Raw genomic sequence first — 17,011 nt, 5'->3', positions numbered from 1 at the left:
GCCCATTTGTCTATTTTACTCCTTTACTTTTTGCAGAAGTATCTTTTCCTTTTCTTTTTACTGTTGTTTTTGCACCTATTACTTCTTACAGAAGTATTTTCTTTTGTTGCTGTTTATGCACCAATGACACCAGATCAAATTCCTTGTATTTGAGAACTTACTTGGCAATAAATTTGATTCTGATTTTGAACTATAAGATTTCATATGTGTTCAGAAACAAATTGTTAATGAAGAATTAACTGACTGTCCATCGTGATACCTTTTCCAGCTCAAATTGTACATACTACTTTGACTGAAAACACTGATGTAAACAGATTATACTATTAGATTATATTCAAGTTTGTCATTTGACAAGTACAAGTACTTAAACAAGGAAATGGAGTTGGCATCCACCCAGAAATGTAAATTAACAAAAAAATATGCTCTGTAAAGCCGCTTGCACCCTGGACCAACGTAGAGTTGGGTAATGCGGCGTGCCGACTATGCTGAGCTTATGCAGCCCTATGTGGCAATACGCTGAGGGATGCAAATGTATAGTGTTCTACACAAGTCTTTGCAATGCTCCGCTACTGTATGCAAGTCTACGTAACACTCCGCTACTGTACAACAAGCCTTCGCAATTGTACGCTACCCTATGCCAGTCCGGCAAAAAATCCTTTTATGTTTTTTATCAATACATACCTGCATTGGTAGATTTGATTCATCCAGCTGGACTCTGCTGAACTTTGCTGGCAGTGAAGCTTCAAAACCCCAGAAGAAGAAGAACAAGCGGGCTAAAACCACAGCAGCCATTCCTGCGTAATCGATACGCAGCACTACGCAACTCTACGCAGGCCCGGTGTGAAGGGGCTTAAATGTAACAGGGCTCTTGTTAAATGTTCAATAAAGATTATTATATCTGTAGTACAGAATGACTTTCCTAAAGAGGTACAAACATCTGTTAAAATGTAACCTTCAGCAGAAATCTATTTTTCCTCATAGATCGTTTCCCAGGGAATTCCTATGCATGCCAGAATGATCCATTCTCTGAGTGGGAAACAGTCATCTATACCTTACGGCAAAAAAGGCCAGGTAAGGCTGCTGTTAATGTAGACTATAAAGTTTATTACGGCAAAACACAGAAGGAGCAGGAATATTAACAGTGAAACATAATTACATTTTTAAAAATCTGTGCAATACTGGTAAATTTCAAAGTGCACATTTATTACATATACACTGTGGGAAATAGGATTTCCATACAATACATTATGAGACAAATGTGATACTGAATTTTGCAGAAAAAAATGATGGTCAGAAAATATGAGCCCGCATTGCATATTTCGGTAATAATTTTGCCATATTAGTCAGTAAAACATTATTTAACTACCAAAGTACACGTCCAAGCATACGATTTGTCTGTGAAACAGTTCCTAAGGAAGGTCACGAAGGTCACGGGCATTCAATATTGGTTTTCAGCCTTGCCACTTACGTGTAGAAAGTTCTCCAGATTCTCTGAATCTTCTGATTATATTATGGACTGTAGATGTTGGAATCCCTAAATTCCTTGCAATTGAATGTTGAGAAACATTGTTCTTAAACTGTTGGACTATTTTTCACACAGTTGTTCACAAAGTGGTGATTCTCGCCCTATCTTTGCTTGTGAACGGCTGAGCCTTTTGGGGATGCTCCTTTTATACCCAATCATGACACTCACAATTTGTGTCCTCAGTTCCCAAATGTTTATTGAGTGTTGTCAGAAGGAAAGGTGATGTAACACAGTGGCAAACATACCACTGTCCCAGCTTTTTTGAAATGTGTTGCAGGCATCCATTTCAAAATGAGCAAATATTTTTTACAAAAACAATAATGTTTATCAGTTTGAACATTAAATATCTTGTCTTTGTGGTGTATTCAATTGACTATAGGTTGAAGAGGATTATTGTATTCTGTTTTTATTTACATTTCACACAACGTCCCAACTTCATTGGAATTGGGGTTGTAACTTTAATCAAAGAAAGTGGGTTTGCCATTGTAAAATACTTGCTTTTATTGTTCGTCTCTCACACGTTAGGTTACTCTCAAGTTCACCATGTTTCCATTTTTAAAATATTAATAAATCCCATGTAAAGCCCCCCCCCCCCCAAAAAAAGTAACAAACATCCAACCAAAGAAACAAAATGCATGTACCTTGTGTAACACTGAGTAGAATGGCAGAATACGCAATTAAAACGGTAGCAGAATGGCTTTCAGTAGTTTCAATTCAAATTGTAAATGATCAGTGAGTGTTTTATTTTTGTGAAGCTGCAGTATAAATTTTGACATTATTACTGCTGACTAACTGTTCTTCTTTCAGTATATCCTGTCTGTAAACCGAGCCAATCTCAACAAAGAGCTGCTAACAGGTAAGATGAGTATTTCAACCTCAGTCATAAAATGTAACCAAGTGACAGTGGTGGGCACAGCTAACCAAAAAGTTAGCTTCGATAACCGCTAATATGCTAACTGAAAAGTTAACTTTTATAACACTAAACTGATAAAAAATTTAGCAGAAGCTACACCTAACCGCTAACTTTCAGTATTGACTCCAGTACACTGTCAGCTACTGACAAGCCAGTTTTGAGTTTAAGCACCACCAACGCTTCTGAGTAAAAACAAAGGCGAACACAAACCCAACACGAGTCAGTGCTTCTGTCTTTGTGTGCCCTGCCCACTGCTGTAAGGAAGAGTCATTTACATTCAACATACAGTGCCCCAGACGTGTGGCAGGTTACATCAAAGGCAAAGCAGTTTTCACTCATGGCTTTGATTTATAAACAAAACTCATTCCGTCATCGACATTAAAGTCAACGCTGTCATTTTTATAAAGTGAAAATAACCCAAATATCTTTTAATTGTAAAAGATATTTGTGATATTTGTATTAACCATAAGTGAAAACTGCTTTCCCTTTGATCACCTGCCACACGTCTGGGGCACTGTATGTCAAATGCAAATGACTTTTTTTTTCTTTGTAGCAGTCCGGTAGCCCGCCTCCTTCTGCTGGGGTCGAGTCGAGCTCAGCTCCTCATAGCTACCTGACTGCTGCAAAACATGTAACAGACAGGAACTAACACATATAAGTTTAAGGTTTATAAACGTTTTTGACCGTTCGGCTTTACTAACTTTGCCAGCAAAAAAATGTTAGCAGACTAAAGGTTAGCAAAACTAAATTTAGAGGAAGATATTTGGTCTGCTGATGGTTTTTGAAGTTAGCTGTAACTCTAATCTGCTAAAAAAAAGTTATCTTCGCTAATTAGCAGTTAGTGGTTTAGTGGAACTGTGCCCAACTGTGTATATCTTTGGAGGTCCCCATTGGATTCAAACACCAGACTTTGTCCATGAGGCCAAAAGGTCAGGCAAAGGGAAATTTTATGAACCAAGCCAAACAATTCAAACACCAGACTCATCACTCATGATGCCAAAGTTCTAACAAATCAGCCAAAGGGGAATCCCCGCTAGCCAAAGTAGGAGGAGCATATTTCAATCTGGATTTCACCTTGTTTCATTAAAACAAAGGTTAAAATTAGCATTCAAATCCCTCACCTTCTGAATAACAACATTTAAAACCCCAAAACCCTGAACTCCCATGGTGCATTGCAGCACAATGTCCATTGTTCACTGTTGTTAGGTAATGTCACCAAATTCTCCAAAAATATTAGCCCTATCAACTTTCCATTTTTGCAGCGTTCATCCTTGACCCAAAATACATAAGAATACCAAATGGCAAATGTCAGCTCTCCATGGTTTCTCCATCATCGAAGGCCTACTCATGTACTCACACATATAGCCACCCAGAGGCCACTTGGCTATTCTGATATATATATTTATACCTCCAAGGGTGCCCCACGGGTGCCTGAGAGGGGGGGAGGATGAGCACCCCAGCAAGACGGACCTAACGATGATGACCTTGGATAATGACCCATCGACTATGGCGAGTAGATGCATCTGCAGCAATGTGTGTAGAATGAGGGGGTCTGAAAAACGGAGATGAGATTTTTGGTAGCAGAGAGTGCAGCACAACACGCAGGACCAGCGCCTGGTGAGATGCAGGAGGAGCCCAGCTTACTGGAGTTCAACACTTCAGAGCCTACCTGGAAAGAAGTCCAGGAGGTGGTACTAGCAGCCAGATCCAGCTCTGCTCCAGGTCCCAGTCAAATACCCTACAATGTGTAGAAATGCTGCCCAGGGCTCCTCCAAATCCTATGGAAGATGTTGCGAGTGATTTGGAGAAGAGGGACTGTAGTGGAACAGTGGAAGCAGGCGAAAGGTGTTTGGATTCCAAAGGAGAATTCATCCAAGCTAGAGCAATTCCGGACCATTTCACTTCTCACTGTGGAGGGAAAGATCTTTTTTAGTGTCCTGGCCAGAATGATGACCAACTTCCTCCTGAAGAACAATTACATCAACACTTCAGTACCTCCCTGGAGTGCCAGGGTGCCTAGAACGCACGTGAGTTGTCACACAGTTGATCAGGGAGGCGTGAGAGGGATGTGGAGACTTAACAGTGCTTTGGTTGGACCTCGCCAATGCATATGGGTCAATCCCCCATAAGATGATTGAGATTTCCCTGGAGCAACACCACATTCCCCATAAAATCAAAGACCTCATCCGGACTTCAGGCTGAGACTAACATCAGGGAGCTCAACATCTGACTGGCATCGGCTTGAAAGAGCTATTACAACTGGGTGCACAATCTCTGTTATCCTTGCCATGAATGTGTTGGTAAAGGCTGCTGAGATGGAGTGCAGAGGCCTCCTGTCCAAAACTGGAACCTAGCAGCCGCTTATCAGAGCCTTTATGGACGACTTGACAGTCACCACCACATCAGTGCCTGGGTGTAGGTGGATCCTTCAAGGCCTGATCAAGCTCATTTCTTGGGCTAGAATCAGCTTTTAACCAGCAAAATCCCAGTCCTGGTCCTGAGAAGGGGAAAAGTGGTGGACAAGATTTATTTCATCATGGAGGGTGCACTAATACCATCCATCACTGAGAAACCAGTCGCTAGCCTAGGCAAGGTTTTTGATTGCAGCGTCGAAGATACAGCATCAGTCCAAACTACCATCAAGTGGCTGTAAACTTGGTTGTCTACAGTAGACAAGTTTGGTCTACCTGGCAGGTTTAAGGTATGGCTGTACCAGCATGGCATCTTGCTCCGTATCCTCTGGCCTTTGCTGGTGTATGAGGTGACAGTGTCTACTGTGGAAACCCTTTAACTGAATTGCTGGTATCCTCAAATGGTTTCGTGTGCATTTTTACTACTCTGTGAAACAAATTATTACTGTAGCATTTTTTGTTTTGTTTTGTTTTTTCATGGGGGGCAACCATTTTGGCTGCCACCTTGAATTAGAGCATGATGCAGTCAATGAATCTTGCTCCAACTGATCTCACTGAATTTCACGTTTTAAAATGGTTATATATGAATTTTCATACACAGCCGTCTCCTCTGTCTAAGCCTGATCCTGTCAGCTCTCAGAGTCTAGGCAGTGTGGGGGCTGGTTAGTACTTGGATGGGAGACCTCTTTGGAACACCAGGGACTGTGTGTGTTTCTCCAGGTAAAGCTGGAGCTGCCTCAGGAAGGGCATCCAGTGAAAAATTTGTCCCAAGTACCAATGCGGATCTGGTTGTATCTGCTGTGGCGACCTTGAACAAAAGTGGAGCAGTTGAAAGGACAACAACAACAACATATATGAATTTTCATGCTTTTGTCACAAAATGCACAATATTGCTGAGATCCGTCTCTTAACAGCTGAACTACATTGAGGTTGCTTGCATTTGAATTCAGCCTGTCTCTGTGCTTTGTCGTTGAACAGTCTGTACACACCTGGAGACATCGGGGAATGTGTTAATGTTTTTGGACCCACAGGATTGTGCCTAATATTTAATTAAATATCTCATCTTACCTTTGCAGATAATGTGCAGCAGGCTGGTGTCATCTTTAATTAGACTGCCTACGTGCAGAAAAGCAGCTTCTTCTCTTTACTAAGCTGATCCAGACAACCCACAGTCAACATTGACATAAACTGATTTTGAAACAACATCTGTCACAAAAAAAAAGCAACCACACTGGTGTATTATGTTTTTCCATGATTTTCATGTTAATCAACACGAGATCATTCCGGTCTGATTTATCTGTTTGCTGACTGCATTTTGTCAAAAATGCATCTTTGATATCAGCTCATTTTGGTTAAACTGTCCTTTTCCCTCTGTAGCGGCAGAGACATATCCAAACACTAAGTTGAACTTTGGCCACAAACTGCAGGACTGGAATGCTGAAACAGGGCTAATAACCTTTATCAGGTAACCAGTGTTACACGTGCACTCACACAATCACAGCAGCACAGTACACAGAGGAGGATCTGCTCATTTGGATTCTTTGAACTTCTGCTTGATTGATCATCTCTGTATTTCTGAAGCCTTGAACAAACTAAGTTCTTGCAATAATGATATACTTGTCTCAGAAGACTCAGCACATGACTCTCTAGTGGCTGTGTGAATGGTAATATGTTGTATCAGGGCTAGACATTGACCACTTTTTGCCACTGGCCCACAGGGCCAGTAGCTTTGTTATTGGCCCCACCAAAGTTCTACAGGCCCAGGCATACATGCGTGATGTGAACTGCAGCCACTGAAATTTAAACATTTTGATGCAATTTTGTACATTCTAAGGCTCTGAAATTAATGAACACTAAGACTGCACAAAATTGCTGTTGGTTGTAATTTAAACATATAGAGTTTCATTCATTCAAAGTGTTCTGTTCTGTTTGTGTCTTCTTCATTTCTTGCAACTTCCCACGCTGAGAATTTAAAGATGCTCACGAAGACTGCCAAAGATAGTGTAATTTCCCCCGGCTTTTTATGTAATTTACTGCCCCTTTCCAAGAAACAAACCATTGTATTCCTCATATTGGATTTATTAAAGGTCACAATGAAAACCGGACTGGGACCCCCACAGACAGTGTCCATCTTGTGAAAGGCCCAGAAAATAGGTCATACAACACTTTTTATACAGTGTGGGTGTATACAATGGGTGTGGTTTAGTCTTACATTTCTAATGTTACTGACTCTCACCAACAGGGGGAGATCTCCCTGTGTCTGAAACTTGGACATATGATGGAAGTGAGACTTAACTCTTATGTTTAAACATTAAACTAGATCCCAGAGACTTCCATTCAAATAGCAAAAGCAAATACTTGGTAACTACCATAATATAAGGACTTAGCACAGATATTATCTAACAATAGGTAACAGAAAAGGTCAAATGCATGCTCCACTATTTCTTCTTCTTCTTCCTCTTCTTCTTGTTCATCTTTTAAGTTTATTGGCTGTTTGCAAACCAACGTGGTGCATTACTGCCACCAGCTGTTTGGGTGTGGACCATTAATGGATTCTGACATATGCTGCATTAATAAGGAATTATGGAGATGAGGGAGGGGAGAAAAAAGTGGGAGGAATTACACTGAACCATATTCTCTTGAACAGGGGTCTCAAACTGATTCCAGAAAGGGCCGAGAGGGTGCAGGTTTTCTTTTCAACCAGCCACTCCACCAGGTGATTTGAATGATTGACATTACTTGGAGCAGATGGAATCACTTAATCAGTTATTGATTTCTTCCAAGTTCACCTCTGCTGTAAGTTCATAAGAAAAAAAAAATTCTCTAAATAAAAAAAAAAAAAAATGAAGTCAGAACCAAAATCTTTAGACTTATTAGAGACTTGATTCTTCAGAGACTGTTTAGATCAAAGTAACTCAGAAGCTTGAAATTCATTTTAAGGTTAGGCCTTACTGTGTGAAGCGCCTTGAGGCAGCTTTGTTGTAATTTGGTGCTATATAAAATTAAATTAAAATTTTGAGAACAAACCATGATGAACAGCTCGAGCATTCAGTTTGACTTCTCAGTGTGCATATGTCAGACTCAATCCTTAAGAATATATCCTGAGAGCCTGCTTGCATTGATGTTTCTGGTAGTCTTGTTGATGGGACATTGCTTCCAGGAAGAAACTGCCTAAGTTGAGTGCTTCTTACATTTTTTTCTCCTGGCGTTAAGGACCCTTATCGTCACTACATCGTCATGTGAATGATTTGTTCTACTGCTTTGTTGCTCAGGTCAGATGGGACCAAGATGCAAATAAAGACCAACCTGATTGTTGGCTGTGATGGAGCATTCTCTGCAACCCGTAAGCAATTTCTTCGCTGCAGCCGCTTTGACTACAGCCAGACCTACATCCCTCATGGCTATATGGAACTCAGCATGCCCAGTGTTGGTGGAGAGGTCAGTCCTCTGCCGCTGACATCACAGTACAGAGATTTTACAAACATCATCCTGTATTGTTTCATTGCCCGTTTAAGGCCTCAGTCACACTAGAGTAAAACATAGGACAACAACCTCTTTGGTGACAAATTTGTGGTTTTGTGGTGATCGCAGTGAACCATGTCGCTGCTGATGACCAATAGCAAGAAGTTGTGGTGACCAGATGGTTGTGTGGAGGCTGAGCGTGCAGCAACCTGTCTCCAAACGGCCACAGTTCAACTTGGACTGAGTATGATAGTTGCAAATTATTGCCATCTCGTTTAATAAATGCAGACACATTGCCCACATGTTCAGTTCAATTTAATTTATTTAATTTATATAGCGCCAAATCACAACAACGCTGCCTCAAGGCGCTTCACACAAGTAAGGTCTAACCTTACCAACCCCCAGAGTAAGCACAAAGGCGACAGTGGTAAGGAAAAGCTCCCTCTGATGATATTGAGGAAGAAACCTCAAGCAGACTAGACTCAGAGGGGAGACCCACTGCTTAGGCCATTCTAACAGTTACAAGGTTTTTACAAAGGCACCTCATTTTGCCATAATCGTAGTGTTTCTACAAATCATTTTACAAAGCATATTATAGACATATAGTTTTTAAGTGAGCTGTCCATGGTGCTGATTGGAGTGTGATGGTTTATTAAAACCCTCATCCCACCACATGGGACATAGTTTTTTATTATTATTAGTAAAACAGTATGGGCCTGATTTACTAAGATCCCAGATAACAAGTGCTAAATTGTGTGGGCAATTCACACTTGCAGTGCTGCTCCCAACCCAGCAGGGCTTGGACCCCTAAATCATCTGTGACACCAAACGGAGCAGACATTTCATAGTGAAGCATTTAATGGTTTTATGGCTTCGACACATATATGAAACCAATCTGACACCACTCTGACTTTTCTCTCTGGCTAGTGTTTTGTTTTTAGACAATCTCAAGACAAATCTCAAGTCATTGAAGTTGAGTTGTAAGTGAAGTCTGAAGTGACTTCAGACTTCTTAGTATAACTCGAGTTTGAGTGTCAAACTTGAGTCTCCATGTCTGCTTTACAGCCATCATGGCCAAGCAAAAATTACAGATGTCTTGTTGGTTCTAAATTTTGATCATTGTGCTGTAAGAGCTTAAAGAGAAGCTGATCAGGGGGTCAGTGTTGTAAATGAACTTATAGCGCCATAGCATCAACGTGGAAGAAATATCACTGCAGACAAACAACTTCTTCATTTCTGTACCACTTGCTCAGGACTTGCGGAATGATGGACTGACATAGGTTCGAACTATCAGCTCTAACAAGGTGGAAATACCTAATGACATGAAAACTAGAAACCAGAAAAGTCCACAGTGATCCATGTGTGGGTTCAAGGACCAGTTAATTTTGGTTTATGTACATGTGTAGAACAAAGCAGTTCTCTGTCTGTCAGTAATGAATCATAATAAAAGATTGGAAGGAGAAGCACAGACTTTTGAAATCATCCTCCAGTACAGTCAAACCAAAAGCAGCAACCTGGATCATCTGGCAACAGTGTTGACTGCAGGAAGGTCAGTTGTTGGCCTGTTGTTCTCTTTGGAAATATCGCTGCTGCAGCAGCATTTACTGCCTGGATGGCAAACTTAGCACAGTGGAACGCAACTGAGGGAAAATGCAGGAGGCCTGTCTTGGTGGCAGAGTTAGCCGAAGCACTTGTCATCACTCATATTGCACGCCAAGTAAACACTCCTTCCCAATGACATGCGGTGAGGTTGATGGCTGGTGAGGCACTGACTTCACCACAGTCAGATTTACAAACATATGAACCCCACAGAGTAGTTTATTCACTATTTGATTGGCAGCAGTTAATGGGTTATGTTTAAAGTCTCATATCAGCATTCCTTACACATACAAACTGTAGCACACAAAAAAGCACATTTAATTAAAAAAAAAGTTATTATGGTCTTACTTATAAATGAAGTCCACATACCTCTCCTTCTGAACAAAAGCATTAATGACTTGTTTGTAAAACTCTTCCTTATCTTCCTTCAGTTTTAAAAGTGTCTCTGTCTTAGTGGAGATCACTGCCAGGCAAGAAAGTCCTCCTTCATCAGTCCTGTTCCAACTGTATGTTTGGAGCCTTTTCTGGCTTTGAATGTGAGTGGTCGTCCGCTCGTTTTTGATGAGATTTCTTTGCAAATTCTTCAGGTCACAATATCCCATCTGAGTCCAGACATTGTCACAAGTTGAGAACTGGAGTCAGAAAAAGACAGTTTCTTACTGGACATCCACACAGCCAGAATTTACATGTGTCCCACTCCGTCAGTCTCTGTTTTCTCAGAAGTTGACAACCAAGTCAAACAGGAATGTGCTATTTGTAAATAGCCAGTGGGTCCCAATGACAGCAAGCAATACATTATTTGTGACACTTGTACTTAGGGTTAATGATTCATTGATGCAAAAAAAAAAAAAAGAATCAATTTGTTGGAGAGTGAAATGATATTATTACTAAGCAAAAATGCCAAAAAAGGAACTATTTTGTTTGTTCCTATGGTAAGTCATCATGAAGTATTTTCCAAGAGGAAAAATTGCTATTTGTTCTCATGTGTGATGTATAAATTAATAAATATGTTTGCATCATTCTGGTGAAACAAGAAGTCCCCAACAGCAGATCAGGCGGTTGAGGTGCTGGCTTGTTAGTTAATGGCTCTGAAGGCAGATGAAGGCTGCAGCAGGTCCTGAGATCCCAACCGTCTGGGATTTGCTCGCGTTCAGACCAGGCTATGGATTTGTCAGGGACCATGTGTTGGTCGGCATGCAATGACATTCCCTCATTAAACAAACCCATGCACACGCATCTAGACCGACCCTAGATGTAGATTTTCCACACTGCACTGCACACCCACAACCTCTGCACACCCACATGCTCTGCCCACCTAGAACATAGAGGGAGCTAGAAAAGGTGCCTGAAACGTAATCTGCTTCACCTTAACCTGTCTGGATTACCGTGTCCAGAGGGTCACCAGCTCTAAAGTAGAAAAACAAAAACACAAGTGATGAAATTTGGTACATACAAACCTTGATGGACAACAAAAATTCGGGCCGATCAGAAAGGTAAACAACTCTCATCTCATTCCCTTGAGTGAATCAAGAAGAGCAGGAGAAATCCAGCTATAGGAGGAGCAAGGGGGTCACACTTTCTTCTCAAAAGGGCTTCCCAACGAGAAACGACGAATCCATGGCATGAGGTTTGCTATGAAGAACTCGCTCGCTTTCCAATACTGGCTGAACTCCCGGTGGGTGTCAGTGCAGTCCTGATGATACACTATGTCCAACTTGTGAGTGAATGCCAGGCCACCATCATCAGTGCTTATGCACCAACATTTGTTGCCGACCATGAAGAGAAGGAAAACTTCTGTGCCAAGCTGCACACCATTCTATCTGCTATTCTAACATTTTACAGTATCATTCTTAGCCGCAGTTCACCCATTATCACATCGTCTCAGTGACAGATATCTGAAACTTTTGTACAACAATCCTTTCCACATAAACTCAACATTATTTCATCAGAAAAGACGGAGGAAGCGATCAGAGCGCTGCGGCTACACGAGCTGAAAGCTGATGCATTCACTGTGTCCATCATTTCAAAGTGTCACAGAGTATCACCTCATTTCTGCATAAAATGGCCTCGTTTCTGCTTAAAACTGACTTTAGAATGATTTAAGAGGTTTTACCTTGTTATCTAATGGTTAATAATCATATTAATCCATTTGATCGCTTTGGGTGAAGAGACTCCGTCTCAGACAACCTGCTGAGCTCCAAAATGACGCATGCGCAGTGAAGGCAGAGCAGACCAATTTTTTTTTTTTTTTGGGGGGGGGGGGGGGGGGGGGGCATTTGGTCTGCAACACCGGAACTGCCTTCAGTCAGCTCCGCATCTGTGTTTTCAACAACAGAGACCTTTGACACGTTGCAGAATTCCTCATCTGTTGTCATGGCAACCCTGCTGTATGGTTCTGAGACCTGGACCACCTACTGCTGCCACTTGAAGATCCTTGAGCCATTCTACCAATGCTGCCTCAGGATTATCTCCCGCATCAGGTGGGAAGACTACCGTACCAACATCAGTGTCGTGGCTGAAGCCAAATTCCAAAGCACAGAAGAACCAGCTTTGGTGGGTGGGTGACATGATTAGGATGGATGACAGCCAACTTCCCAAGCAGATTTTCTACTCCCAGCTGAGTGAAGGACAATGACCCAGAGGAGGGCAGAAGAAATGCTACAAGAACCTCCTGAAGCACAGCGATGGACGGAGACACTTGCTGAGAAAAGAAATGCAGATGAACACAGAGGAGAAAGGTGAAGGTGAGAGAGCAAGAGCCTGAAGGTTCCCTTCACAACCATGTGCAGCATCTGTCAAAACCGTGTGCTACCAGATTGGGCCTGTTTAATCATCTCCGCATCCACCATCCTGCCTGGAAATCTATCAAGAGATGATCTTCCTCGGCACCAAGAGATTGCCACAATAACGACAAGTAAAAACAGCTTTGTTTCCGATTTGACCTCACATGGTACAATTAAGGTGTACGGTAGGATGATTTGGTGCATTTAATCCGTTATGTTTCAGATTTTAATTAACAGCATGAACATTGAAAACTATAAAAAGAAAACAAGAAAAAACAAACTTTGATCCAATGTTTGCGGAATTCATCCTGAAAAATTTGCATTTAGTTTTACTGGCTGAAATAAGTTTTAAGAAGATATATATTCTACATTTGAGGACTGATGAATTTACACACTCATTCATCATTGTCATTCTTGGAAGTTCACGGTTAGCCGATATCAAAATAGTGTCCATTAAAAAGAGACAAGCATCAGTTCACATCTATTCAGAAATTATTCCTTTTTTATTTTGTCATTATTTCCCCCAGTTTGCTATGAAGCCTAATTATCTGCACATCTGGCCAAGAAACACCTTCATGATGATCGCGATGCCCAACCTGGTGAGTGTCCGTTATCATTACATATCTCTGCTGTTACAGAGCGGCTGCGTTTTACAAGTATCTCAAATAGTTGAAATTGATTGTCTTGTGGACATGTGTGTGTCTGACATTAGCTTCTTGTCAATTTGGTGTACAGTTAATGTTTAAACACACAAATAATTTCGTTTGAATGGAGAAAAATGCATGAAAGGATTCTGGAGATCATGTCGATAAATGGTCACTCTTTGCAGTGGACTGCTGTTAGCCTCCTTACTTACTTGTGCAGTTTGAGTCGAGTCAGTGAGTTCAGTGATCAGCGTCACATTTGTACTCTGAACGCCTGGGTTTGAAGGATCATAAAACCTGCATTCATGGCCTGGTATTTTAACCTTGCTGTGAAAAAGGGAGATACTTTCAAAAGAGATGTTTTTATCTTTGACGAGGAGAAAAGACATAGCAGTACAAAGAGTTACTCAGTTTTAATCAGTTTAAACTATTTTATTGTTTAATGGCTGACAATAACCGTCTTTTTGTAATTTGTCTGAAAGTGTGAACAATCCAAAAAAAAAAACAAAAACAAAAAACTGTTCACATTGTGAGACTTTGGTTGGACCAAATTTTGGTTCCCTGCTCCGGAGGTAGCTTTCACACCCACTGTTTTGGTTCAGACCAAACAAGGTATGTGTGAAAACACCCCAAGACCCAGCATGTCCTCCTCCTTTGGATTTTCTTCTTTTTGTTTTGCTGTAGTTGTATCCAGCTGAATACTGTATTACTGCCACCCTTTGCTCCCGAGTCTCTCAGACCGTACCTCAGTCAGATCAGAGCGGCTTGTCACTTGTGTAGGCAGTGCCATCTTGTGGCCATAGATGATAATATATGAAACATGTAAGAAAAGAAAGAAAGAAAAGTTGCAGTTCCTTGACTGGCCACTTGAGGGTGGCTCCAAAAGTGAGCAGGTTCCCATTCAAGTCCATGTTAAAATGTCCAGCATGAAAGCAGAAATAAACGTTTACAGCCTGGTACAAAAAAATGGTTTTGGTCTCAATAAATAGTTTCTTCCTCCATGATAACTGTACTAGGGGCAACATTTTTTTAAAAATACATTTTAAGCCTTAAAGTTCTGTATAATTGGGGGCATGGTCGCTTTGAGTGACAGCTGCTGAGCCCAGCATCTCAGCCTCTCATAATGTCCGCTGGCAGCGGCCCGTAGCTGTTGTGGAGGCTGTGTCTGTTGTATTGAGCAATTCATTACAAACACCTGTTATAATGTGGCTTGTTGTGTGGTTAAATGTAATGGATTAATTAAGACGTCCCAACTACAATATTTGTGCTCAGTAAAGTTCTTGTCTTATTTAATGTTGCACGTTAAGCGTGTTAGCACTTTTGGCAGCTATTGTAGCCTGATTCACTACATCCATTTAATGTATAATTATTGAGAAAATAAGCAGCTCATAACTTTTAACATCCACACCAAAGCCAGAGAGTCCTATTAGCTGTTGGGGGAGTAAGGTTTTACTGACTACTACTGCACAGCGACTCATGCTGGCCTCCGTCACACACGTCAATAACAGTGGATGATTTAGAGTGTTTAAATCAGACCGGAGAGCTGCGTTCACTGCACAGTGTGTTTTCTAATTTAGGACAAGTCATTTACCTGCATCCTCTTCATGCCCTTTGATGAGTTTGAAAAGATCACTACAGGAGATGAGGTCATCAGTTTTTTCCAGAAGTGCTTCCCTGACAGCATACCACTTATAGGCATGTAAGTGTCTCACTTTCACTCTCCACCCTTTCTTGCTTGTCCTTGCCTCCGTTATCTCTTTCATTGTATATTTTTACCTTCATGTCTTCATCCAACTTGTCAGATCATCTTCAGAAACAGGTGTGAAATAACAGACTTAGTGACAGACTGTGGAAGTTTTGAGAGGGACAAGAAGAGATTCAACAGATTAGTCAGAAGGGCTGGCTCTGTCCTGGAATGCACTCTGGACCCCATAGGAGTGGTAGGTGAGAGGAGGATGTTAGCTAAGCTGACATCAATTATGGACAACCCCTCTCACCCCCTACATGAGACTATGGGAGCTTAAAGCAGCTTCTTCAGTAACAGATTGCTGCACCCTCGGTGCAAAACACAACCCCTCCACAGGTCATTTATTCCAATTGCCGTCAGACTGTATAGTGCCTCAAAATGTTTTTAGCACCATAACCACCTGCTGATTTTGCACTATTAACTACGTTTTCCGTCACCTTTTGTGCTTTATTACATGCACAACTATGCAATTTATCCTGTGCAACAATTTTACTATATCTATACATACTTATACTCACTTAGATTCTGTTTTTCACGTAATCTGTTCACAGCAGCATTTATGCACCCACCAGCAAACATTGCAATATACTCTTGCCACCTTTTTTAATGTAAATATTTTTTCTTTTTCTTTACTACTGTATGACTTGCTGCTGCAACAAGTGATTTTCCCAGCTTGGTATCAATAAATCTTATCTTATCTTATGTACTGTTCTGTGCAGTCTTGTTTTATATGAAGTGAACTAAATGTTATTGGTCCAAATAAAGTAGTTTATCCAGGCATGAACAACTGAATTAATTCTTTCATGTAAGCATTTGCAAGGTTGTATTAATGTCTTCAGGAATGGCGGGCTTTTGCAAACACCTTTTTTGCAAAGCTCCTTGTGATTTTGTAACCCCCCACCCATTTGTTCCTTGCAGTGAGGCCCTGAAGAGGGATTATTTCCGAATGCCAGCACAGGCCATGGTGTCTGTCAAATGCTCCCCGTATCACATTAGTGACAAGTGCGTCCTGATGGGTGATGCAGCTCACGCGGTGGTGCCATTCTACGGGCAGGGGATGAATGCTGTATGTAATCATAAACACAGGAGGATGACAAAGAAAAGCACACAGGGGGTGCTCATTCAGACATTCTTATTTTCTAGGGCTTTGAGGACTGCATTGTGTTTGAAGAAATAATGGAACAATTGAATGACGATTTCAGTAAGTCCTTATAACAAGAACAAAGGTAATAAGAGGTAAAATTACACAAAAACAGTGCCAGAGATAATCTACATGATAATTATTATTGTATACATTACATATTACATTACACATTATCCCTCGTGTATCTGAACAGGTGCCGTGCTGCCGGAGTTTTCAAGACAGCGAGTTCCAGATGACCACGCAATAGCAGACCTGGCAATGTACAACTACACTGAAGTAAGTTTTTTAAGTCTTTACTTAATTGGACTGAACAACAGTTCAAAACTACAATATATTCACTGATGTGAAACAGACAGAAAAAGGAAAGGATACGAGGTCTGTCAATAAAGTATAGGTCCTTTTTATATTTTTCAAAAACTATATGGATTTCATTCATATGTTTTTACGTCAGACATGCTTGAACCCTCGTGCGCATGCGTGAGTTTTTCCACGCCTGTCGGTGACGTCATTCGCCTGTGAGCACTCCTTGTGGGAGGAGTCGTCCAGCCCCTCGTCGGAATTCCTTTGTCTGAGAAGTTGCTGAGAGACTGGCGCTTTGTTTGATCAAAATTTTTTCTAAACCTGTGAGACACATCGAAGTGGACACGGTTCGAAAAATTAAGCTGGTTTTCGGTGAAAATTTTAACGGCTGATGAGAGATTTTGAGGTGATACTGTCGCTTTAAGGACTTCCCACAGTGCGAGACGTTGCGCAGCGGTCCCAGGCGCCGTCGTCAGCCTGTTT

At 41.2% G+C, this 17,011-nt stretch overlaps 1 protein-coding gene across 1 annotated transcript in view; it reads left to right on the top strand.

The window, feature by feature from the left end:
- The window catches only part of LOC117523943 (kynurenine 3-monooxygenase), a 37,937-nt gene that overhangs the window by 5,307 nt on the left and 15,619 nt on the right, over positions 1–17,011 (top strand). The window contains exons 4-12 of the mRNA XM_034185565.1: positions 982–1,071; positions 2,333–2,381; positions 6,227–6,314; positions 8,122–8,287; positions 13,221–13,292; positions 14,915–15,036; positions 16,003–16,150; positions 16,228–16,285; positions 16,422–16,504. Of these exons, the coding sequence (XP_034041456.1) occupies positions 982–1,071; positions 2,333–2,381; positions 6,227–6,314; positions 8,122–8,287; positions 13,221–13,292; positions 14,915–15,036; positions 16,003–16,150; positions 16,228–16,285; positions 16,422–16,504 (876 nt within the window). The remainder of the gene's footprint in view (positions 1–981; positions 1,072–2,332; positions 2,382–6,226; positions 6,315–8,121; positions 8,288–13,220; positions 13,293–14,914; positions 15,037–16,002; positions 16,151–16,227; positions 16,286–16,421; positions 16,505–17,011) is intronic.

Source organism: Thalassophryne amazonica, chromosome 13 (genome assembly GCF_902500255.1).
Source record: "Thalassophryne amazonica chromosome 13, fThaAma1.1, whole genome shotgun sequence".
Lineage (NCBI taxonomy): Eukaryota > Metazoa > Chordata > Actinopteri > Batrachoidiformes > Batrachoididae > Thalassophryne > Thalassophryne amazonica.
The sequence above is the reverse complement of the archived record's forward strand: the minus strand, read 5'-3'. Positions and strand labels throughout refer to the sequence as shown.